Source organism: Pezoporus wallicus, unplaced genomic scaffold, assembly GCF_028554395.1.
Source record: "Pezoporus wallicus isolate ANWC-B61680 ecotype Strahan unplaced genomic scaffold, APGP_CSIRO_Pwel_v1 contig_13071, whole genome shotgun sequence".
Taxonomy (NCBI): Eukaryota; Metazoa; Chordata; class Aves; order Psittaciformes; family Psittacidae; genus Pezoporus; species Pezoporus wallicus.
Genome location: NW_026641407.1, coordinates 397223 through 420440, shown reverse-complemented (window position 1 = coordinate 420440; position 23218 = coordinate 397223). Strand labels below are relative to the sequence as shown.

The following is a 23218-nucleotide window of genomic DNA, read 5'->3' as shown; positions in this document are numbered from 1 at the left end:
TAGCAATTCCTCTCCAGCGTGTTTGGTGATGGAAGAATAGAAAACTGGGGGGAGAAGGGGAATAAAAGACCACCTTGGGGAAGGTAAAGGAGCTGCTCTGCGCGGTTTGAAGGTAGGAGGGTTTCTTCCTCCCCTTCTCTGCCTTCAACCCACTCCATCCCACTCCTGCAGGTGGAAACAAAGCAGGGCCCAGGGCCGGGTGCTGGTGTGCTCGGTGCTTTAATTGAGCTTGAAGGGGAAATTGAAGCAGCAGAGCTTTGGCTCTTTGCTGCAGGAGGAGGAATACGCTGCGTGGCAATGGTTAAAGCTGGCTCCGGAGTACAGCCTGAGCTCCCCATTGCTGCAGGGATCTGGGAGCACCCCGATGGCACGAAACAGCCACCCAGTTACACCTGGGGTGAGCAGAGAGGTGCCGTCACCCACTGCTGTTCGGTGCCTCTTGGTTGAGGCAGGGTGAATGTGCTGCCCTGGCCCCAGCTAGGCTTAGGGTTGGCAGAGCTGGTGTTGCTCTTTGCTTTGCTACACAGAAATGGATCTTACAGAGACATTACTATCTACTGCACTGGGGTTTTGCTAGCAAAGACAGGATGCGAAGCTCCCCAAAAGGCAAACCAGGCTCTGCGCACCCCTTTTTGAGGGCTGCAGGAACAGGGACATCCTCGGAAGGGTGATTTGAGTGGGGTTTTTACCAGTCCCTTTCAGTTGGGGTCTGGAGTGTCTACCTCTGATTTTATTGCCTCGATGGTACAAAGCCAGTCTGGCTCCTCCTGCCTGACGTCCACCAGAGCAAGAGCCATCCATGGGCTTCCTGTAAAGCATGAAGTGAAGGAGTTGGCGTTGCAGGGTGCTTGCAAGAGAAACGCGGGTGCTGCTGCTGAGGCAGCTGGCACAGATTTGGCACATGCTTTTCTTACCTGACTGGTTTAGAGCCAGGACTCGCTGAGGTCAAAATCAAGCAGGAATTGCTGGAAGCAGGAACGGAGCCGTTGCTGGATGCTCCTTTGGGCTCTAACAGAGAGCAGGGCTGGAGAGCCCGGGGGGAGCCAGCGCTTGGGTGCTGGTTTAACACATCCTCATGTATTAACAGGGTGCAGGAGATGCTCCTGCTAACGCACGGGTGTTAAATGGCAGGGATTGTCCCAGACTGAGGTTTCTTTAGAAGGTGCAGAAAATGCTGCTAACCCCCCCCGCCCCAAGCAGTGTTAAGGTGCAAGGGACTGCCCAGGGCCATGGGCTTTATTAATAAACCTCCTTCACAAGGAATGTTCTAGCCTGGGGAAGACTGAGACCATCATTAACACTATCTCGTAAGGCAAACTGGGGCTGTTTCACAGCAAGGGGTGTCATTAATACAGCGTATTAATAACCTGACATTACCAGGCCAAGGAATGCCCTGCTCCAGCTGCTTTGACAAGGCCACCTCATTAACTTGATAGCTCCTCTTGTCATTCCCCTCTGTTTCTTTTTCTCCCAGGAGATCTAAATCGGATCTTTTCCAGACTTCCAGGCTGCGGCTCCCTGCCAGCCTCTGGGCACCTAAAGCCCTCAGACCCCGGCTGTGCACCCAGTGCAGCACAAACCCAGGCTCAGCTCCATGGACAGAGGCTTCAGGGTCGCTTATCCCCTTCCTCACGCTCCCCAATACCCTCTATTGCAGACACCATCAGGGAGAACCCGGAGCGGGAGTGAAGTGATCCAGTGCTGTGTGCCCCAGACCCAGCTCCTGACCCCGCTTTGGTGCTAGCCCCCCACTGCCTTTCAGCCCGCACCATGGTGGGGCAGAGCCCCCCCTGTGAGAGCAGCAGCGCCGTGCTCCTGGAGCCCTTCGTCCATCAGGTCGGCGGCCACATGAGCATGATGAAGTACGACGAGCACACGATCTGCAAGCCCTTGGTCTCGCAGGAGCTGAGCTTCTACGAGTCGCTGCCCTTGGCCATGAGGCAGTTCACCCCCCAGTACAAAGGTAAGGGGAGATGGGGACCGGCAGCATCCTCACTAGGGTCAGTCCTGATGCTGGGACGAGGGGCTGGTGGTACCGGCTGGCTCAGTTTGAGCTGTGGAGCCCCATCACTTGTGAAGGGTTTGCTGAGCAAGGATGCTTCTGCATGGAAATGTGCACAGGGGCAGGTCTGTGAGACCAGGAGGGTATCCTGCATCTCTGTGGCTGGAGGGGGACTCTCTGATGTCTAATAAGGGTTGTGTGCTGGCTGATGGAGATCCCCCGCCTCTGCCCATCCGCTTGCTGCCATGCTCAGCCTTGGTAACACAGGAGACTCCTGTTACGTCAAATCAGGCTGAAATGGGTCTGTCCTTAGGGGCACAGGTGTGAAAAGGTGGATGCAGAAAGGGTGAACGTGATCCCCTCTGGAGCCGAGAGTCTGGGCAGTGCAGGAGCAGGACAGAGAGAGTGAACACAGAACAAAGGGGTAGGAATAGATGAGGATTTTGCATGTCGTGGCCCCTGATACATCGGTCTGATGGGATGTGAACGGTGGCACTGGATGGGTGCAGGAAAGTACGTTCCCAGGATGTGACACATTATGTGCTCTGTTCAGCAGGGCTTGAAATCAGCATCCCTGGATGAACCCGAGGTACAGACCACTTCAGATCCCAAAAATCAGACCTGGGCACTTGGCCACGAGTGAGACCTTCCCAGGACAGGGAAGAGCCTCCTGGGCTTTGTGCCCCCATCACTTCCTGGGGTCCTCTTCAAACACCTCCTCCTTGCCCTGCACCACTCTTCCAGCTGTACTGAGCAGCAGCACTTGCGGTGTCCTCCTCCTTCCCTGCCTTGTTCCCTCTCTTAGTCCTGCTTCTACTGTGCTGCTCATAAAGCTCTGACCCTGGGGTTTTGTGAGCTCAGCTCACACGTAAAAACTTCAAATACATCTCTTGGTCCTTCAGTGCTACAGAGAAGAGCCCCGAGCATCAGTTGCGGTTTTGATGCGCTTCCAATTCCACCTCTGCCTTTCCCACAAAGTCCAGGGCCTTTGCAGGTTTATGGGACAACGTTAAAAAGATGCTCGAGAAAACAAGCCTTCCCCTAAGCCATTTGCTTTGGCAGGGGCAGGGTTCTGTGCTGCAGAGCTGGGCCCTGCTCTGTCTCACTAATAAAGACGTTGAGCAGTCCCAGCTTACCGGTTCAGGTGGCTTTTAATCCTTTTCAGTCTTCTTTTCCTCTTCTGTTGCAAGTCCCAGTGAGTTTTGTGACGAGGGATAATTAAATAGCAATTCCTTTCCAATTTGCCACTGGGCCCATGCTTTGTTTCACTCTTTTCTGCTTATAACAGTCCTGGCCTGAATGCCACTCATTCAGAGGTGGTAATGGGGGGAAGGATGAGCACTGGGGGGAACAATCCGGAGGTCCTCACGAGCGTGGCTCACACGTGTCCATGTTGCTCACCTCTATTCTTAGGCTGCAGGGCCAGGACCATTATGCAATGCCGACAGTATGCGCAGTGTTGATCAAATGTCACCATTCAAATCTAACACCGAGTCAGCTGCTTAAAGAATGCTTAACCGCTTGCTTAACCACTTCAGGCACTTTGGTGACCTTGGGACCAACTTTTCCCCCACCAGACCCTTGCAAAGCTCTGCCTGCCCCGAGCTGAGCTCGCAGGGGGATGCTCAGGGTTCTGCTCAGGGTCCTGCTGCACGTGGCACTAAATCAATGCGCTTGTGCAGCCAAAGAACAAAGCAGTGCGGGTAGAGCTCCACAGCAACGTGCTCCTGAGGATCCCTTGGATGCCATGGGCACGGTGACAGCACCCGTAAATACCCGCTGGGCGCCTCACTGGGGCTGCACAGGAGCAGGTCTGAGGTTCTGGTGACACTAAAAGGCCAGCAAAGGCAAGCACATGAATACACCTTTCCTTCCAGATAGGTGTTTTATCATCGCAGTGAAAGTCAGCAGCCATGCGTTACAGGCTTGGGTTGCACTCACTTGCAGGACACATGCAAATCCCATATGGAAGCACACCAGGAAACAGTAGTATTTTTCAGGCTGGAACACAGGTATTTGAAGACTGGCTGGAAGGAGGGAGAGGATCCCATTCCCTTGCCATTGAACTGCTCATGTCTGCCTTTGAAAATCTCCCCATTAACTTTCGTATTAATGTAAGATACTCCAGAACTCTTGGCTTCATGCTATTTATAATGGGTTTAGGGCCAGACTGTCAGCACTATGTAAATCAGCACAGCTCCATTGACTTGCAGGTCTGTAACTGGGACAGTTGTGAAGGTTCCAGGCTGCTATCGCGCCGTAGCAGAGGCACAGAGCTAGATTTGGAACCGAGGGCTTCATTTGCCTTGCTTTGATTTAAGAGGCTTTTTTCCCTGCCTCCCTCCCCTGGAAATCCGAAGCAGGCATCCGAGCTGGTAGGAGTTGCACTTGCTCTCAGTTATCTGTAATATGGATCTTTTACAAGTGGGACTCAGAGGAAGGGCTGGTGGGTAAAAGGTTTGAGCCTTAAGGACAACAGAGCTCTGTCAGATGGGCTGATACAGCTAAAATACCCTAGCTAAGGTTTCCAGCCCCCCTGTTCCCTTGGCAGAGCAGCCTGTGGATATTCCTGCCCCATTTTAGTGCTGAATTAGGCAATGTAACCAAGCCTGCCGTGGCACGCATTCAGATTGATGCTGATTTTAGGGCAAAAGGGAACAGAAACGGTCGTGGTACCCAAACAGAGGTATGGAGGGCATGAGCATCCCAACACAGCCGGAGCTGCAGGGTTATGGGGTGCAGGACCAGGCAGGGATGAGGCCCCCAAGCCTATCAGTGCTGGTGGCTGAAAGCAGCAGAGGGCAAACCCTTCTGTCTGTGTTTGCTTCCTGTAATCTCGCTTTGAATGGGGAGAAAGGACTTTGCATATTGATTTGCTTCAGCAACTTAGCTCGGGAGACTGAGCTCCTGTGTTTGCTCAGCTGCTGAAACGCATCTCCCCGCAGTGCCTGGCAGCCCAAGCGAGGATGCCCTGGGGACGGCTGGCTAAAACCCAGCTCCATGCATTGATAACAGGGCTCTTTCCAGCCATGAGCTTTGCTGGTCCGACTGCCCTGCCTGTCCTCTTTTGGATCTACCTTCCTGCAGCGAGACTTGGAAGCAGCAGGGTACGACTCATGAGCTGGCATCCCCCCGAGTCCTAAAAGGGCTGCTCTAAAAGCACCTCTGCTGCCTTGAGAGGCTCAGACAGCCCTGGCAGAGGAGCAGCAGGAGCTGGGCTGCAGTTATCAGCCTTTCCCAGAAAGGTCAGAGCTCCTGGTGCGAGCCACGGCCATTCCTGCTCTGTCATCCGAGATGTGGAGCTGTCCCCATGCCAGGGCTGGGCTAAATATGCTGGATGGCATTTGAGCCCTGTGATTCCTGTTAGAGTCAGGGAAAAGTACACTGCTAAAACACACCGCGGGGTTTTAAGCACTTAGGATGGAAAGTAGTCATCCCCAATCACGTCATGCTCCCCTCGTGCATGAATGAACATCGGGCATGTAAGGGTCTGGTCCCCATCGCTGGCTGTTGGGGTGCTGGTCCTTGGTGCCTGGGGAAGGACAGGGCCATGACAATGTACGGGCATCACGTATGCAGGCAGTGCTGCCAGCCCAGGCACATGCCTCTGCCTTTGCTCCCGAGGGGCTCTCCAATTAAAGGAAGCAGTTGGCATGGTGTTTGTGTTTGGAAAATTCCTTCTCCCCTACCCTCCCTTTGCTACCTGCCAATGAGAAGCATTTCCAACCTTGCCCTGTCTTAAAAAGTGAGACTTAAATCCCTTGTCATAAATAAGCCAGGAGCTCCCGGTCCAACGGGAGGCGGGGGCAGGTCAGGGCTGTCTTTGCTGGGCCACTTGTGACATAGCAGAGCCTGGAGGGACGGAGGACAAAAGAACATGATGTTCAGAGGAGACAGGTTTCAAGCCAAGCCTTGTGAGGAGGGAACATTAGAAAAGCCTGTGGCTGTTTTCCAGGGTCTTGGACTAATGGTGTTTATTGGGCCTCAAATCAGAGTGGGATCGGTGTGAGAGGCTGCTAAAGTACATCCCGTTACACACCAGGAAGGCTGGACCCCTGGGGCTGGTGCAGGTGATGCATGAGCCTCTATGGTAACCCCATTCCCGTTTGTTTTCCTCCTTTTTGGCCAGGCATTGTCTCCGTGCACCTCAAGAAGGACAGCCTGGGGAACGTGACCCTCATCGCCAGCCCCAGCCTGGACAATGCCACCGCTGACCCTGCCGTGACGCTGTGGCACAAATGCAAGTGGGCTGCCAGCAGCGGCCCGGGCGGCGAGCGCGCCTTCGGCACGTGGAGCCACACGCAGGTCACCAAGACCTTCAAAGACAGGTGAGGCTCTGCCATGGGTGGGATGCTCCCTGCAGACCTCCTCTGGGCCTTGCCTGGGATGGTTTTGGTGGCACGAGTCCTGCTTGAAGGCAAAGGGAGCAAAAGCAATGCCCAGCCTGATGGCTTCATGGTTCCTCTCTCCCCTGCTCGTGGACAGAGCGGGGCAGATGTGGCTATCACTTGGATGCTGTTGCTCAAAGATGTGCCTCGAACTCTGCTTTAAACCTGTTTCCTTGGAGCACAGCGTGCTCCAGAAGGAAGAGAGGCCCCAGGAGAAGAGCCACCAAGCATGCAGCACATCGTATAACACCCTTCTGCTGGTAACAGCCACATAGCGACTGCACACTTACGGGTGGCATCATGGTGCCTGCACACATGCCGCTTGCACAGGCTTTGTGCAAGGCATCTTTCACCCCAAACAGGTTCAGAGAAGACGTGGGTCAGCTGTGTCTGCAGGGTGCAATATTGCTACCGTGAACCCCCTGCCCGCACTGTGATGGGTTTTGGATGATGAGACAGAGGAATGACCCTCCAGGGAGAACAGAACTCATTGTTCCCTCCCTGCCCGCCTCAAAGCCAGCCCCTCTAAACTGGGAATCATTCCTAGTGTGGGATACCCTGCCTGTGTAATGCCCATTAGGTAGATCAACAGAGCTATGCATGGTACTGCTCACAGGAGCCAAGCACACTGAGATTATAATGAAAGGAAATACTGGCACCCAGCAATAACCACATCTCTGAAGATCACTTCTATGCAGTAACAAAGGCTCTCTGCAGGCTGGACGTGATCAATGTGTTTCCTTTGAGAGTCCCTGAAAATTCCCCTTATCAAGTTTGATGCTCTACAAAAGAGGAAGGGAAGAAATACTCCCCTCTGGAGCTTACAAACCCAACGTGCTCTTTTGTGTGTTTTGTCTAGCTGCCCAGGGAAGAGGCTGTTGAGGACAGACCTTCAGTACTGCACAGATTCGCTTCTGGAAGATGCAAATGGAAACCAGCCAGAAAGAAAGAGCTACAACCCCTGGGGACTGCACTGTCACCGGCAGCACCTGAACCGCTTGTCCTCCAAGCACAATGAGAACAAACTGCATCGTATCCTTTCTCTTCTCTCCCCTCCAGCATGGTCTTGGCAATAAGATGTTTTATCAGGGGTCTGAATCCCTCCTCGGCCCAGTCTCTGGGAGAATACAGAAGAGAGTTGCTGGAAGTTATGATAAGAATAAACCCCCCCCTTGCCATGAAGGGTATTCAGCGTAAGTGAAGGATCCCCTTGGCATACATTGAAAACCACGACTATATAAGAATTAGCAGCTGCCTCACCTTTTATTTTCCTATTACACTTCATTACCCAGCAGTCATGTGAATAATAGAGTTTAACAACTCCCCCCACACCCACAGGGGGGAGCACAGCACTGAGGCGAGGTGTCAGATCGACAGCCCAGGGCTATGGTGTCACTAGAGAATGGAGCTGTTGGGGCTTTAATTGGTAGCACTGTACTACAGTAAATTAACTACAATTGGCAGCAAGGGGCCTATAGCAATGACATGCTGGTAAAATGGGCTCAGAAAGTCTCCTTGCAGTTGTGAGCTATTATGGAGAGCGTCAGCAGTTGCTCTGATTTAAAACCTCTTTCAATTAGAAAGTATTTGGTTTCCCTTAAGTCATGCTCAGAGTTTCTGTTGCTTGAAAACGTGGTATCAAAATACAGCTATCCCTGCATCCTGGACTTAAAGATGGGAACACGGCAGCATGGCGATGATGCCTCAGAGGAGAAGAAAGCCCGGCACATCAAGAAGTGTGAACAAAGCACCTCTGCATCTCTGGGTGTTCGCATCTGTGGGATGCAGGTAAGGCCTTTTTGGTGTTTGCTTGACACACGGCTTGAAACCAAGCTGGGAACCTAAAGGGACTCTTTGTTGGTGTAAAGTGAAGCAGTTTAATTCTTGCCCTACACCAAACACAGGCTGTGAGAACCGGCCACTCGTTGTGTGTCCTGTCCTCAAACGGGAGGGGATGCTTAGGGAAGAGAATAGAACATGGTACACGCAGGGTAACCCTTTCCCCATTCCTTTGACTACTGGAGACTTCACAAGCAGCAGATGGATAAGCACCACCCCGCACCACTGCCACCAGTAGGAGCAGCTGGAACCAGTGTACCCCAGCTGCGAATCTGCCTGTACATGCACAGATTCCCCTCTCATGCTGCTCCCTCGGCTGCTGCACAAAGAACAAAAACAAAAGAGCATTCCATTGCCCCGCTCCTGCCTTGGCAGAGCTGCCTCCTGCTGCTGCAAGAGCCACGGTTTGTTTTGTGCTAAATCCTACAGCTCCTCACACTCAGAATCACCACCCTGCCTCTAGAAACCCAAACCACGCGTTCGTTTCACCCGTGCTTCTCAAGCACTGTTCTGCTGTGCCTGAAGGGTAATTATGAGGTTGGTGATTATAAAGCACACACACAGCAGGGAAAACACTGGGTGGCAAAACCCATGTCCCCTCCTGGTCTGTGACATGCTTCTGTTGAGCAGATTACCCTTCAAATTACAACTGGCGTGTGAACTCATTGGGTATTCACTGCCTCGCTTCTTACTCAGTGTTACCAGAGCCTCACATACAAATTTCTGCCTACATCTTGTCTCTCTGTGTTTTAGAAAGCAAGATTATTGCTACCCAGGCAGTGCATACTGTGGAAGGCACAAAGCTGAGGTATCCCCGTACTGCTGCAAACTCCTACCAGAGCCAGGGGGAAATGCCATAAATCACTAGTGACACGGCTCTGATTTAGAGCTATTGGGGTTTCACAAAGGGGTAATTTATAGCAGTGCAACAAGAATCTGCACTAGTGGTTTAAATGGAATAGTTTAAATCTCCAGAAAAGACAGGAGGCGGGATGCAGTGAGGAGCCTGCTGGTACATTGCCAGCATCGCTACACACTGCCAGGCTGCAGAGCAGCTACGAACTGTTCTTCTGCTTGGGGCTGAGCTTTTTAGAGATAGACAAAATCTAGAGCTTTGGGAAAACTGAACAACTCAATTTGGGCTTTTGTTCCCCTTCCTCAAGGTTTACCAAGCGGACACTGGCCACTTTCTCTGCAAAGACAAGTATTATGGGAGGAAACTCTCTCCGGAGGGATTCAGGCAAACCCTGCACCAGTTCCTGTGCAACGGCAACCACCTCCGGATGGATCTCCTGGAGCCCATCATCCTGCGGCTCAAAGCTCTGCTCTCCGTCATCAGGAAGCAAAGCTCTTACAGGTTCTACTCCAGCTCACTTCTCATCATTTACGATGGACAGGAGCCCAAGGAGAACACGGCACCCTTGGATAACCACCTTCACTTCCAAAGAACAAACTGCACCGCCTCACACGGCACTCATCACTCCAGAGTTGACGTGCGGATGATAGACTTTGCCCACACCACATTTAAAGGCTCCAAGTGCAATCACACCACTTACGATGGGCCAGACCACGGCTATATTTTTGGCTTGGAGAATCTCATCAAGATCCTTCAGAACATCTCAGAAGGAAAATGAGAAATTCCCATGTGAAATAGCCTGGACTGCCGAGTGACCGAGAGCCCTGAGAAGTTCTGCGCTGGGTCAGTTGTATGGGACCCTCTGCTGCTGGACCTCATGTGCACGTTTGGAATGAGGGCACGGGCAGCTTGCTAGGGAAGTGCAAAAAGCTCTTAGGTGCCATGAGTGAACTGAAGCGTAAAAAAGCAAAGAGCTGAAAGAACGCTCTGCCTGCAATCAATCACAAGATTTATTTTCCCTTCTTGTTTTACTGCTGTCCTTGATTTATTTGTGAGCCAAAAGCAAGCATTACTTGAAAGAGTCTTAATGATAAAAGAGGACCTGCTCACCTCTACACTCAAGAAGCCAAACGGGGTGAGGACATGCTGTGGGCTTGAGTGAGATTATTAGAATGAGCTGGGGGGTGTGAGCAGGCTGCAGCATCACCTCCAGCTCCTGCTCAACACACAAGGGAGACAAAACCAGCCCCCAGCACTTACACTGCATGTACCCAGTGGGTGCTCTGCCTACAGCCTGGGGGCTGAAACACAGACCTATGAGATGCTGCAGAGGTTCTGAGCTGGGGACCTTGACCAAGAACTGGACCTCACAAAGGTTTAATATCCCTGTGGGATTCTATCAGAGCACGTTTCAGGAACCTTCTAAGCAAGGGGCTGGAATGCGATTCTGTCACAAAAAACATTCACATCGAGGTATTTCTGCTTAAAACAAGTGTGAGATTGAGTCAGGGACTAGCCATTAAAGGTCACCTAGAACTTCTTTGATACAAGGATTGTGTGTGTTTGAAGGAGACAATAGCAAGACTGAAAATCATGTTTACAGCTTTTGCGGACAGATTTTATTATTACGGAACAAACAGAATTCCTTCCTGCATGGTGTGGGAGACCTGCAAGAGAAATCCTTCCACAAGGAACAGCGCTGCAGAAGCCCCTTACTGGGGAGTGGGGATATAAGTAAAACATGAATAAAATCGTCAAAGGAACTCCCATTTGTTGTCCATCTCTTTCACTTCCACAGCATCCTTACGTTACGTGACCTTTGTTTTTTAGGGCTGCATGTTTTGACCCCAGGTCTTAAGGGGACCCCTTCCCTTGTATTTTACTGCATACAGCTGAATTGCTACACTTTATAGCTGGAAAATCTACATCATCTGGCCCCGTTGTGTGTTTTATTTGGTCTCAGGTCCACCCGGGAAGACCTTGTGCACACTGTTCACACTGCTGCCTGTTTCTTGCTCACAGAGATGACTATAATAAAACCCCACATTTGGGTTCTGCTTCAGCAGCAAAAGGGTTGAGTTGTCAATGTGGGCTGCGATCAGTGCTAACTGAGGCTGGTCACAGCTTTGCTGATGGCGTTTAGCCAGACCCACCTCAGCATCTGCATGCTCTGAGCCTCTTGCTGGATGCACGCACCGGGACATCAAGTCTGGGAGTGGGGAAGGACGAAGCAGGGTCCAAGCATGACACCAGCAGCCAGACCTGGTGTCAGTGGGGCAAAACCCCTGCTTTGGCTCCTGGAAAGAACACAGCAATTGAGGTAGGACAAGGGGTAATGAGGTAAAACTTCAACAGGGGAGATTTAGGTTGGAGATAAGAAAGCTCTTCCCTGTGAGGGTGCTGAGGCGCTGGCACAGGGTGCCCAGAGAAGCTGTGGCTGCCCCATCCCTGGCAGTGTTCAAGGCCAGGTTGGACACAGGGGCTTGGAGCAAGCTGCTCCAGTGGAAGGGGTCCCTGCATGGAGCTGCATGAGCTTTAAGCTCCCTTCAACCCAAACCAGTCCGGGATCCTATGATCCCACCTGCTGCTCCAGCAGCGACAGGAGGCCTCCCGCTCCCACCCTTACATCACCAAGCGCCGTCCCGGCCTGCGCCCTACGGCTGGAGCGGGGTCCCTCCTCCTCCGCCGCCGCCCCCGAGGGCCAGCCCGAAGCCAGGCTGCGCTCGGTGCCTCCGGACACGCTGAGCTGCGGGCCCGGGAAGCAGCGCAATGGGCACCCCGAGCCCGCCGCTGTCCCCGTCCCGTTCCCCCCCGTAGTTATCACCCGTCCTGATCCGCGCCCGTTCTCACCGCCGCGCTGCGCCTGCGCGCCCGCCGCCGGGCCGCTCTCGGCCGCCGTAGGCCACGTGAGGCGCGATGGCCGCCAGCCGGTACCGGCGGTTCCTGAGGCTGTGCGAGGAGTGGCCGGTGGAGGACACGAAGCGGCAGCGGGACCTGGGCGCGTTCCTGCGGCAGCGCGTGGCGCAGGCCTTCCGCGAGGGCGAGAACACGCACGTGAGGGCGGCGGCGGCGGAGGAGGCCTCCTCCGGGGTGGGGGGGGGGCGAGGCGGGGCCTGGGCCGCGCAGGCGCTTCTGGCCCGCGCGGTTGAACGGGAGCTGGGAGGCGCGGGGAGGGTGAAGGGAGCTCAAAGCTGCTCCAGCTCCATGCAGGGACCCCTTCCATAGAGCAGCTTGCTCCGAGCCTCTGTGTCCAACCTGGCCTTGAACACTGCCAGGGATGGGGCAGCCACAGCTTCTCTGGGCACCCTGTGCCAGCGCCTCAGCACCCTCACAGGGAAGAGCTTCTGCCTAAGAGCTCATCTCAGTCTCCCCTCGGGCAGGTTCAGGCCATTCCCCTTGGCCTGTCCCTACATCCCTTGTCCCAAGCCCCTCTCCAGGTTTCCTGCAGCCCCTTCAGGCACTGGAGCTGCTCTCAGGTCTCCCCTTCAGGAGCCTTCTCTTCTCCAGGCTGCCCCAGCCCAGCTCTCTCAGCCTGGCTCCAGAGCAGAGCTGCTCCAGCCCTTGCAGCAGCTCCGTGGCCTCCTCTGCGCTCGCTCCAACAGGCCCCTCGCTTAGGGGAAGCTGTGATCTATACCCAGTTCTTGCCCTATGTGCACTGAGTGCTTTGGGGAACCCTTTTCCTGTGCTTGTGGCACTGGGGAAAAAAGCACTGTGCCTTTGTGCTGGAATTGAGTTGTGTGTTCTGCTCACCGTGATGCTAGTGCGGTGCGGTGTGAGTACATGGTGAACTGCGGCGCTGCCTGGCATTGTTAGGATGCAGGAGTTGTAAAATTGGATTCCAGCTACAGTGTAATTGTATTGGAGTTTAGGCTTTGGTGCTGAAATAAATCAGACAAGTCGATGCTTGACTTGGGCTGCAGACCTTTAGAGGCATGCAGGTGTTGCTGTGGAGTGTAAAAGTGCCTTTTCTCAGCATAAAGACATTCCAGATACGTGTTTTCTACTTCAAGGGACCATTATAGGTACCTAATTCTCTCTCGGTCACCAGAATAGTCTGCAGCAGACATTTCGGAGAGTGCTTATTGCTTTCCTATGTGCTCAGGACAGCTGAATGTGCTGCACCAATTGGCTAAAAGGTTCCAAAGCTGCCACTCATCTTGAAAATCTAAATTGATGCCTGCAGCACTGATGTCTATTTGTATGTATAAAGGCTTAATATAGCTAAGGAAATGTGCTGGCAGACAGCAGGAGGAATGTCTGAGAGAAGAACTGAAACCATAAAGGATACTTAATCAGGGTAATGTCTGGTTTATTCATGTGGAATAAGATTTGCTGATTGTACAGGGTGGGGGAATGCTGTTTCTGCTGCTCATTTAATAGCTGTTGCTGCTATCATTACTAAAACATTAGCAGGGTCATTTGAGATGTAAGTGCAAGATAGGTTAAGCTGAGGATGATCTGCATTGTGATGGTGCTTACTCTTGCCTGTCTGTCCATGTATCCTCTCTCCTGCAGCAGCCTTTCCCTACTGAATAAGGAAAGCCTTGCTTTAGTCCCATAGCTTGTGCAGAGAAGGCCCTGAGCTGAACCTGAGTCAGTGTCTCAAGGACAGACGAGCCTTGTCATTTTATCCTGACGTGCTTCTGTCGATGCTATTCCTGCTCATGTATCTGCTTGAATCATTTATGTTTGATGTCACTGGGCAGCAGTGCAGCGTTCTGGTCAAGTTGGCCCCCACTGTAAAGCAGAAAACCAAGCTGACGTGCCAGCCATACTGCTAATTCGATGGCTCTGCAAGGCAGAGGCACCTGGCAGAGGCACCTGGCAGAGGTTTAGTTATTAGCAAGATCTTTCCAACCTACTAGACCAAAATAGAAATCCATTTACCCTTCACAAGCTGTGCAGTGTCTTTCATGCTGCTTTTTCCTAATCAGTTATAAGTAGTTTTAGCCTGCGCCGGGATTTTCTACCTTCCATCCTGGAACATGATTCTAGTTGATGCTTTAGAATCAAACAGGAGGCAAAACTGGCCTTTGAGCAAGAAGTCTTGCAGATTTCACAGCACTATAGATGTGAGAAAGCTGCCCAGCAGTATTCTCATTAACTGTGTATTCAGGGTTGATCTGTCAAACCTTTTTGAGCAGAGTTTGAGGTTCATTCTGGAAATCACACGCCTCTTTATTCACCAACCTGGTGAGAAGTAGAGGGGAAAGGAAATGGTCTGCATTCTGGGGCAGCAGAGTAGGGGTTGCCAGCATCCTACATTGCACTGGGAAGCCACCAAAGGCGCTCCTTGACTGTCCTTCTCACAAGTCTTGAAACGAGGTGGGTTTTGCTATGGAGGTTTAAAGTAACACTCATGTAATACTTTTATGCCTTTCCAGATTGCTGACCCTGAGAACTGTGACCAAATGTATGAGAGCTTAGTCAGAATCCACACCAACTACTACAAAAATAAGGTGAGCTTTGGCATTAGCCATCATTCCTCTCTTAGGGGATGAATCACCACACTCCTCTGGCATTGGCTGCCTCATCCCAGCAGGATTTCTGGGAATGTCAGACAAATGAGCAGTTGGGTGGATGCAGCACGACCTGGTGCCTTCGGTCACTCCAGGAAGGCTGCAGACATCTTGGCCTCTGTGGCATGTATGGACCATTCTTGGTATGGATGAACAGAATTCCTAGAGCTCAACTAACACTGAGCTCAGATTGTACCCTGTGGTGACTTTTTTTACCTCTTTTAATGCACTACAAGTAACATCCTTTTCTTTCTCTCTCCTTCTCTCACCTACTTGCTCCTTGTGCAGTATCCACGCCTGAAAGACACAAACTTCACAGGAGTGACAGTAGAAGATTGCAAGATGATACTAGCAACAGGTACTGACACTATGCTTGATCTGAGAGTAAGTCAGTGCAGGAGATAAAGTGCATTCTAGTCTTTGTAGTGCTCACTCCTACTGAACACCTGTGACTAAAGGGCAGAATGGGACTGTATGCAAGTATATTAGGATGTTTCATGAGGAGTAAGTTCAGGAGTAATTGAGGAGATCTTCAGTAATCTGTCAGGGTGAAAAGTCAGTTGTAGTTTTTACTGGGCAGGAACAACAAAGAGTTTGCAAGGGCTCTTTGACATCAGATTGCAGGAACTGTGTGAAAGGTAGGCATGTTCACTGTGTCATTCCAAAATGTAGCTTGGCTTCTGTTTCACCATGTTCAAGTTCCCTTCAGTGGTTTTTTGTATTAGACTTTGAGAGAAAACAGGGTACCATGAGGCAGAAATACTCTCAGCCAGATCACTTATTAAGTAAGTGCAGTGCAGGAAGCTAGTGCAGCTTTGTTCTGCTCCAGTTCCTAACTTTGCAGTGTGTAGAAACTGAATATTAGTTGTTAGTGATAAGAGACTCCCTGCACAATGGGTTGGAAGAGAAAACAACCTTGCTTCAGGCCCTGAAATAGAAATTCATTAAGATGAAAGTCAAGGAAAGGAAAATACATGTAAAGCAGAGCTGTTACAAGAGGGCTTTCATTCCTTTGCTTTTCTGCTTTTCTTCCTCTTTCCCCAGCTCTCTCTTTTCTCCTTTTGCAGACGTTCTGCAACAGATGGAAGACATGAAAAAAGGGATGTGGAAAAAACTGCGAGAAAAGTTTTATGCCAAGAAACCTGAGGAGGACTCCAAGTGATAGGCCAGCTCCAATTCTCCACTGTATATATTCCTGAACACTGTACGTTGCCATGATGAATAAAACCATTTATTCCTCTTAGCAACAGCATTTTTGTTCAGCCCTACACCCTTCATATCTAGTGCCCCCTCTTTACTGAAAATCTAGGCCATGCTTAACACATTGTGCTGAAACCTTATTGGAGCAGTGTAGTTCAGAGGAAAGATCTTGGCGGTGTTAGAGGTGATCCTTTGTATTACGAGAAGTGGAACAACCAGGAGATGCACAGAGGCAGTAGGTGCAACCATGTTGGCTTTAAATGTGCTTGTGAAGATAACAGTAGAGATGTGAAAACGTAGCTATGCTTGTGTTTCTGTGTGTTAGCTCTGGTAATAGTGAAACTGAGGGAGGGATACTTTAACCATCACATTTCTTTTCCTTTTGAGAAGACACAGGAGAGGCCCAAGGGTGATTGTTTACCATGGTGACAGTGGAATGGTGCAAGAGCTTAACTGAGATTTCAATCAGATGCTGCTGGGGTGTGTTGCAAGTCAAGGTAGCTGTGTGCAGCTTTCTGTCAGCATGACAAGAAGGTTCTGTGGGTTACTGCATATCTGAGGGTTCAAGATAGGTTTTAATGACAATGTTGGTATATAGGGCCATAAACAAATTTCAGCTGTGATTAATTAGTCCATTGCTGTGGCCTATTTTAATTCCTTTTTAAAGCTTTCATGCTTGCATCAGTGTCTATTCTCGGGAGGCAGAGGCTGGAGCTGGGATGCCTGCAGCACTGCTTGGCTTGGGCAGGATGAGTGTCTAGAACACAGCTCTGCCAGGACGCTGCTTGGCTCCAGGCAGCACCAGCAGCTGCTCCTTTTTATGTGCTTTTTATGTATTTGAACAGTGTTTTCCTGGCAAGTACTGAAAGAATTTGAAACTTTGCAGCAGGCTCCAGTCCAAAGCTTCAGAAAACAGGGCTGGTGTTCAAGGTAGGATTCTTCTTCTGACTGGAGCATCGTACTACATGTTAATGTTTAACAGCTGGAGCTGAGAGCACTGGGTTGTGGAGCACCTTGGCTAATACAGCTTGGGTTTGGCTTCAGGTCCTTGGCCTGTTCTGCATCTCTGTACGTAACAAGCCAATTACATAGCAGAGTGCACAGGAAGGGAGTTTTCTTGACCATGTTTAAGTTTTTATTATAACATGATTTTGTATTTAATTTAGTTAAGGCAACTTACACTTCAGTTCTTAAGTAACAACAGTAACAACAAAAAAAAGGTAAAACATTACACCAGAGATGAAACTAAAACACAGGACACCCCTTCACAGTGAACTCCTGTAAACCTGCACTCTCCTACTACTACTGCCCAGATACTCTTGGTCCACAGAAGGAAAAAAAGGACTAGTTCACACTAGTACAAGCTTGGGTACTCATCTGGTGAGTTAAATTAACAAAATCCATCTCCTTGAGTTCAGCTTCTCTTTACTGCACCCCAGTGATGAACAGAATTCTTTAAATGGAGAGGGATGAGCATGGAGCAGGTACAGCAAATACGATGGCTGGTTTGCAAAGATCCACGTGTACTAGTGCCACTCTTGGAATAAGTTAAATATCGCAGCCCTACAGCTACTTGCACTACACCCGAGGTGGAGGCCCTCAGAATGCAGTGCATGGAGATAAAGATACAACCCTCCACATTTGCAAAATAAAGAGTTATTGCAATGAGGGATAAAAGTCCTGTATAATTTATCCTCCTACAAGGGCATTAGAGTAACGTGTGGGTCCAGGTATTGTGAGGAATCCTGGTCAGTCCCTGGCTCCTGAATTGCTTACAAGCACTCTATGGGAAACGGCATGGTCCATCCCTCCCTGACAGCAACAGCCAGACATGGAAGCCAGGAATAAGCAGCCTCGTAGCTGATGCATAGCGCAGTCCCTCGGTGGGTGAAGCCAGTGCTTCGGCTGTGGCTTAGTGGTTCATGGTATTCTGGACATCCACAAATCCCATCCTTTGTCTGCGCTTCCGTTGCTCTGTCATCTGGAGTTCAAACAAGGACACAGGTGAGGTAGGGAACCAGGCTGCCTTTCTGGTCACTGACACAGCTCAAGTGTGGGACTGCCTAGGCTGCTTTAAGCCTCTGCCAAAAATCCCTGAGTTGGACTCCAGCTGATGAGGAAGTTAAGGATCAGAAAGCCCCAAGTGTCCCTGACCCCCCCACCAAAAGGGTTGCAGGAACCCTTTGCTTTGTCTCTGAAGTTGTACTGGTGCTTGCCTGTTCCACGCTGTCAGTGACTATTTTAGTAAGGGCAGCAGGTTTTTAGTCAGATGTTCCTCAAGTGTTCCTCTTTTGAAAGTGTTTCATACCTGTTCCTTCAGCTCGTTCAGCTGGGAGGTGAGATGGGACACCAGCTTCATCGTGGTATTGAGTTTGTCTTGAAGATTCCGGATCTCATTCTGTTCCCCTTCCCCTTCATTGCTGACCAGAGATATGGCTCGCATCCGGGGGAACCAGTCAAGGTTCTTGTTCTGGAAAGGTGAGAATGGGAGTGGGAGGGGAAGAAGGAAGAGACCTGATAGCAGGTCACAGGAAGCTTGCCTGTGCTAAAGGATTAAAGAAGTTCTCAAAGGCTCATCTGGTCTCTATCTGCACATTCTCCATGAACGGCGCACTTCAAGGTGTTTTTTCTCTTACAGCCTTCTGAGCTTAAGTTCAGAAGTTGTTTTTTCCCCTAGATTTCCTTTCCCTCTCTTCTTGCCTTGAAATCACCTTGAAGTCACACTCCCTACTGCTTGGTTCTGCCCTTGGTTCAATCCTCCAATACACAGTACAAAACATCAAACAGACAGCGTGTTGTTGGCTGAGATAGCAAAGTGGAAATAACCAGCTAAGAAAGAACGAAGGCACAAGAGTGTTACTAAATACTTTCCAAAAGCTCCTTCTCAAACTGCTTTTCTCTGGCAAGCCCCTTGTTCCCAAGTACTCCCCACGGTAGGCAGGTTGCAGCAGGGAAAGAGCTGCCCTGAGAGGAGCCGTACCTTTATCATCTGCGCCACGTAACTCTCTGGCCCTGTGTAGTCTGTCTTGTTCTTCACTCGCACCAGCACTATGAAGTATAAGTAGTTCCACATGTTGTGCTCATATTTAATATGCTCCTCAAAGGACACGGTCTTGTTGTCGAACTTGTCCCTTTCGAGCCCTGGGAAAGGCAGGTGAGATGGGAGGAGAGAAGGTAAGAAGTGAGCAAGCAAACGCATGTGAAAGGAAGCCAGATGGTTGCATCCTCTCCCAGGTGTGACTTTCAAGAAGTGCTTTTAATAATTAGTTGGCATTTAGCACACAACAAGCACTCAAAATGGGGGAAATAACCCAGTTGAGTATTCAGGAGGCTGCTACTTAAAGTAATAGCAGCGCTGTGTTCTGCCTATATATCTAAGAGCATAAAATGCACCCAGTGGATCTTTAAAAAAAAGGCAGCCAGACTTAATGGGGTATTCTTTTTTTTTGGATGCCTTCCCATGACTGAAGGATTCCAGAACATTTTCTGTATCTTATTTCTTCAGGAATAGGGCACTTTTTTCTTTCCCACTGGCTAAATGATGGTCTCAGGAGTCACAGATACACAGCGACAAGAACTCCACAATGTGGTGTTTCAGTTTACTAGCTCATTAACAGAAGGGGAGGAACAAGACAGATAATTTCCCCTCTCTGTGTCCTTGCTTAAGCCTCCTCACACTGCAGTGACCCGTCACTGAAGGTTTGCTGTGAACCAAATGGAAACCAGAAACCAGCTGAAACTTCTCCCCTTTGCTCAGCCTTAGAAGGGAGGAAGAGCTTTGGGGCAGTTTCTATACCCTGAGGTCCCAGCACTCACCACATATGAAGCAGGTTGTCTTCAGTATCTCTTCCTTCTTTTGCTTCTCACTCCTCAGATCAGCAAAGGTGTCAATAATGACCCCAAAGATGAGGTTAAGGACAATGATAATGACAATAAAGAAGAAGAGGAGGTCGTAGACAACCCGAGCAGGAAACAAGGACTCCTGTAATAGATGAAAGGGATAAATATGTCATTGCACATCTCCTCCAGCTACTCCAACCGTGCTGCCTTGTTACACAGGCCATGTGCTTCAGGGTACCCCGCTGACAAGGAATGAAGGTGTGATGGGGAAGAGGAGGGAGCCCTGGAGGACTGCGTGGGGATGGAGCTGGAAGCATCCCAGGTTCCATGGGGGTGTGCAGGGCACAGATGCAGCCAGAGGCCGGGCTCCCACGTGCTGCCCAAACTCACATCCTTGGATGGCTTCCTCAGGATGTCCCCGACGCCGCCGCCGTTCCGCAGCCCATGGTTCAGCACCGTGACGATGCACATGAGCAGCGTGTCGCAGGCGCGTTCCCACTGCTCCGCCTCTGCTTCTGGGACAGCGGGGAGGGAAACGAGAGCAAAGACTCAGAGCACACAGAGGGCTGAAGTGCCAGAGCATGGCAAAGAACCCAGAGCTGCTGCATGACTCCTGCTGCAGGGATGCAGGGGAGCCGTGGATCTCCCACCAGCCGAGCCTCCAGCTTGCTCCTTGCTATGGAGGTGTTTGGCCGAGCGCTCCCGAAGCTCCCACTTTCTTTATGACTAAATTGGTTCTGCTTCAACATCTTTTGTGCCAGGGTCAGTGCAAAACTCGTGGGCCTCTTGCTTAATACATGCCAGAAGTGGGTTGCTTGTTTCCACTTTGGGAAAGCTGGGAATTTTCTGAGCTTGCTGACACAACCTACTTTGCCACTAACAGAGCCAACCTTCCTAATGAGCTCACTTACCCTCCAAGGCAGTGGGCACAGCAGAGCAGCTAACTTGGTCACTGCTGCATGACTCCATGAAGGTCTCCATATTCCTTTGCATCCCCAAGGGGTCATCTGCAAGTAAAAGAGGCCACAGCCTTTGTCAGAGCATCAGCTTGCCTTGGTAAAGCTCCTCACTCCATATTTTCCAAGTCTTTTCCAGGCTTCGAATCTTTTGCCCAAGTTTCAGTAAGATCTGAGATGTCATTTGTAGCTGTCCCTCCCCTTCTCTGCAATCACTCCCAACCCCAAATCCCTGCTCTCTGCAGCACAAGGTCCCCAGCTCAGCACAGGCAAGCCCAGACCCATGTGCTACCCATGACCCAGGCACACAAACACGTGTGTGCTGTGCACTGGGGAGGATGCTGCAGAAGGGGGAACCCATGCTCTGCTTGGCCCCTCTCAAGCTCGAGCACCGCAGCCAGCGAGGGCAGGGGGTGAACCACCTTTGGCTTTGCTGTCCGGCAGCCGGTCCACCTCCAGGATGAAGTCATCCTTCAGGAACAGGAAGCCGACGATGGAGAAGAGGTAGACGAGGATGAGAGCCAGGAGGGCCGTCAGCAGGATGGAGCGCCCGTTCCGCGTCACGCTTTTGATGACATTAAACAAGGTCTCCTCGCGGTAGATCAAGTCAAAGAGCTGAAAGGAGCCAGGAGCAAAGAGTTGCCATGGGGGGCTTCCTTGGGAATGCCTGGCCTACCTACGGCCCTTTCATCCCGAGCTCTCGGATGCCTTAGCAGACCTGGACAAACTCTCATAGAAAGCATTGAAGTTTCCCAGCTTACTGAAGGGAAGTGGAGAAGAATGAAGTGACTTGGGCACAGCACGGGAGCCAAGAATAGGACGCATGCACCCTGCCTCTGCCCTCACCAGCTCACGTTGTCTCCCAGCTGACCCAGATAAAGTGCACAGCAGAGATTAGAAAGCAAAAGACCAGAGGGGAGACAGTAATAGATACTGTCAGAAGGCAGAACATGAGCTTACGCATAGATTAGAGCACAGCGAACTCATTGCTGCTACCTATCACCCCCACAGGAACCGTCTAGATTCTAATGGGGCAGACAGGCTACCTCCATGCCCCAGACATCTGCATTTATTGTACCAGGATGCTGTAGAAGAGTTCGTGCACAAAGAGTCCCAGGACGCTCGTCACGATGTAGCCAACGTGGTAAAGGAATTCCACATCCATGATCATGGCCTTGTAGCCGCGGATGAAGGTCCCACGATTGCCCACGAAGCTCACCACGAACACAATCTTGTTGGTCAGCTGGGGGACAACCAGAAATGGGATGGAATGGGGTTTGCTGCACGTTCCGAATGCAGAACAGCTTCCTGTGGTCCTCTGCTGGGTTTCCAGTGCATGGAGGACTTACATTGAGAGCTCCCAGGATGTTCAGGGTGAGTCCAATCCCCAAGTAATAGATGGACCGCAAGATCAGTGCCACGAGGAGCGGCCTGACCCCATAGCGCTTGGTGAACAAGGCCATGATGGAGAAGCAGATCAGGATCCAGAAGAGCAGTGAGATCAGGGGGGAATCCAGCACTCCTGGGAAGAGAAGACCGACAGCAATTAAATGGCATGAGATTAGATGCTGCCAATGAGACACTGCTGCTGTCCAAACTGTCAGGAAAACCAATGTGCTGATGCTCAGAGGGGTGAAAGATAAATGATGCTTGACTGCAAGGACCGCTATTGATTAAGATTTTCTTACTGATAACGTTTTTCTAACATCTTTTATGTGAGATCTCAACACCGCTGTAAATGAGGGAGGCTTTGCCTGGCAGCAGGCACATCTCTGTCATTGCTTCCCCATTTTACAAATGGGACAGCACAGCCCAGGGAAAAGACTTTTCCCTAAGAAGGAAGCAGTGGGAGGGCTGGGAACTGGAATCTTGACTCAATCCCTTCCAGCAGAAAGAACTCAGGGCTTTAGGAGTCAAAAGGAGACGGAGGGTATGGAAGTACAGGTAAGGGGGCCGGTCTTCTGCATATGCAGGTCCTCTTTCTCTTCCTCCTTGAGGAGCAGCATTTGCTGGGGCACTTACCCATGGAAGTGGCTTCAACATAGGGGTAGAAGAAAGCAATGATTATGTTGATGAAGACAGCCAGGTTGAAGGAAATGCTCCCCCAGAGCGTCATTCTGCGGGAGAACCAGTACATCAGCGGCATGCCTGGAGGGAGAGGAGGCAGACACCAATCTCAGCCAGCCTCGTGCCAGGCTTCGTGCTCCCAGCCATCCCAAAGGCTTTGCCGCAGGGACCCTGGCCCCCCCACATCCTTCCAAACATGAACATAACCTCCCTCGTGTGCTGGAATAGGAGCTTCACAGAGGTACTGCTCATGGTTCTTGCCTTCTCAGCCCTTTGACCTGCTCTGGCACCTTGGAATCAACTCAGCTCCATCCTCCTCCTCTCCCTCCTCCCCATCTCCCACCCCTGACGTCCTGCACAACAACAGTGCCTTTGTGTTTTCAATGCTGGTGCTCGCTCCCAGGAGACCCAGCCAACAATTTCCCATCCAAGCTGGGAACTTGTTTCCTGCTGAATTCCTGAGATAGTTTTGACTGGACCTGCGAGTGTTTTCGGAGCTGCTACGCTCCTCCTTAGCGGCATCACAGGATTTATAGTGTGACTCCATTGAG

At 51.0% G+C, this 23218-nt stretch overlaps 3 protein-coding genes across 4 annotated transcripts in view; 2 read left to right on the top strand and 1 right to left on the bottom strand.

Annotated features, from left to right (window-relative positions):
• Positions 1 to 1577: 1577 nt before the first annotated feature.
• On the top strand, positions 1578 to 10290 carry IP6K3 (inositol hexakisphosphate kinase 3). The gene is made up of 5 exons (XM_057423554.1): positions 1578 to 1963; positions 6132 to 6330; positions 7250 to 7422; positions 8003 to 8178; positions 9393 to 10290. The coding sequence occupies exons 1-5, from the start codon at positions 1771 to 1773 to the stop codon at positions 9861 to 9863; spliced, it is 1212 nt and encodes a 403-aa protein (XP_057279537.1). The 5' UTR covers positions 1578 to 1770; the 3' UTR covers positions 9864 to 10290.
• Positions 10291 to 11967: 1677 nt separating this feature from the next.
• Positions 11968 to 15847, top strand: LOC130606910 (ubiquinol-cytochrome-c reductase complex assembly factor 2). Of its 2 annotated transcripts, none has more exons than XM_057423548.1 (4): positions 11968 to 12139; positions 14470 to 14544; positions 14893 to 14962; positions 15672 to 15847. In XM_057423548.1, exons 1-4 carry the CDS (start codon positions 12002 to 12004, stop codon positions 15764 to 15766), a joined length of 378 nt encoding a protein of 125 aa, XP_057279531.1. In that variant the 5' UTR covers positions 11968 to 12001; the 3' UTR covers positions 15767 to 15847. The 2 variants fall into 2 exon arrangements, with proteins under 2 accessions (XP_057279531.1, XP_057279532.1); XM_057423549.1 differs by having other exon boundaries at positions 15649 to 15847.
• A 1067-nt stretch (positions 15848 to 16914) lies between these two features.
• Positions 16915 to 23218, bottom strand: part of ITPR3 (inositol 1,4,5-trisphosphate receptor type 3) — a 36490-nt gene continuing 30186 nt past the window's right edge. Inside the window, exons 49-58 of the mRNA XM_057423550.1 lie at positions 22623 to 22748; positions 21950 to 22122; positions 21679 to 21843; positions 21023 to 21215; positions 20556 to 20651; positions 20035 to 20159; positions 19621 to 19786; positions 18785 to 18945; positions 18113 to 18274; positions 16915 to 17785 (exon numbers count right to left, since the gene is read on the bottom strand). Coding sequence (XP_057279533.1) covers positions 17717 to 17785; positions 18113 to 18274; positions 18785 to 18945; positions 19621 to 19786; positions 20035 to 20159; positions 20556 to 20651; positions 21023 to 21215; positions 21679 to 21843; positions 21950 to 22122; positions 22623 to 22748 — 1436 coding nt within the window. The 3' untranslated portion in view covers positions 16915 to 17716. The remainder of the gene's footprint in view (positions 17786 to 18112; positions 18275 to 18784; positions 18946 to 19620; positions 19787 to 20034; positions 20160 to 20555; positions 20652 to 21022; positions 21216 to 21678; positions 21844 to 21949; positions 22123 to 22622; positions 22749 to 23218) is intronic.

Excerpts from the sequence above, each read along its gene's own strand:
- IP6K3 (XM_057423554.1), top strand. The coding sequence starts at position 1,771 with ATGGTGGGGCAGAGCCCCCCCTGTGAGAGCAGCAGCGCCGTGCTCCTG. Across the intron at positions 1,964-6,131 it reads GTTCACCCCCCAGTACAAAG|GCATTGTCTCCGTGCACCTC; the intron begins GTAAGGGGAGAT and ends CTTTTTGGCCAG. Across the intron at positions 6,331-7,249 it reads ACCAAGACCTTCAAAGACAG|CTGCCCAGGGAAGAGGCTGT; the intron begins GTGAGGCTCTGC and ends TGTTTTGTCTAG.
- LOC130606910 (XM_057423548.1), top strand. The coding sequence starts at position 12,002 with ATGGCCGCCAGCCGGTACCGGCGGTTCCTGAGGCTGTGCGAGGAGTGG. Across the intron at positions 12,140-14,469 it reads GCGAGGGCGAGAACACGCAC|ATTGCTGACCCTGAGAACTG; the intron begins GTGAGGGCGGCG and ends ATGCCTTTCCAG. Across the intron at positions 14,545-14,892 it reads CCAACTACTACAAAAATAAG|TATCCACGCCTGAAAGACAC; the intron begins GTGAGCTTTGGC and ends CTCCTTGTGCAG.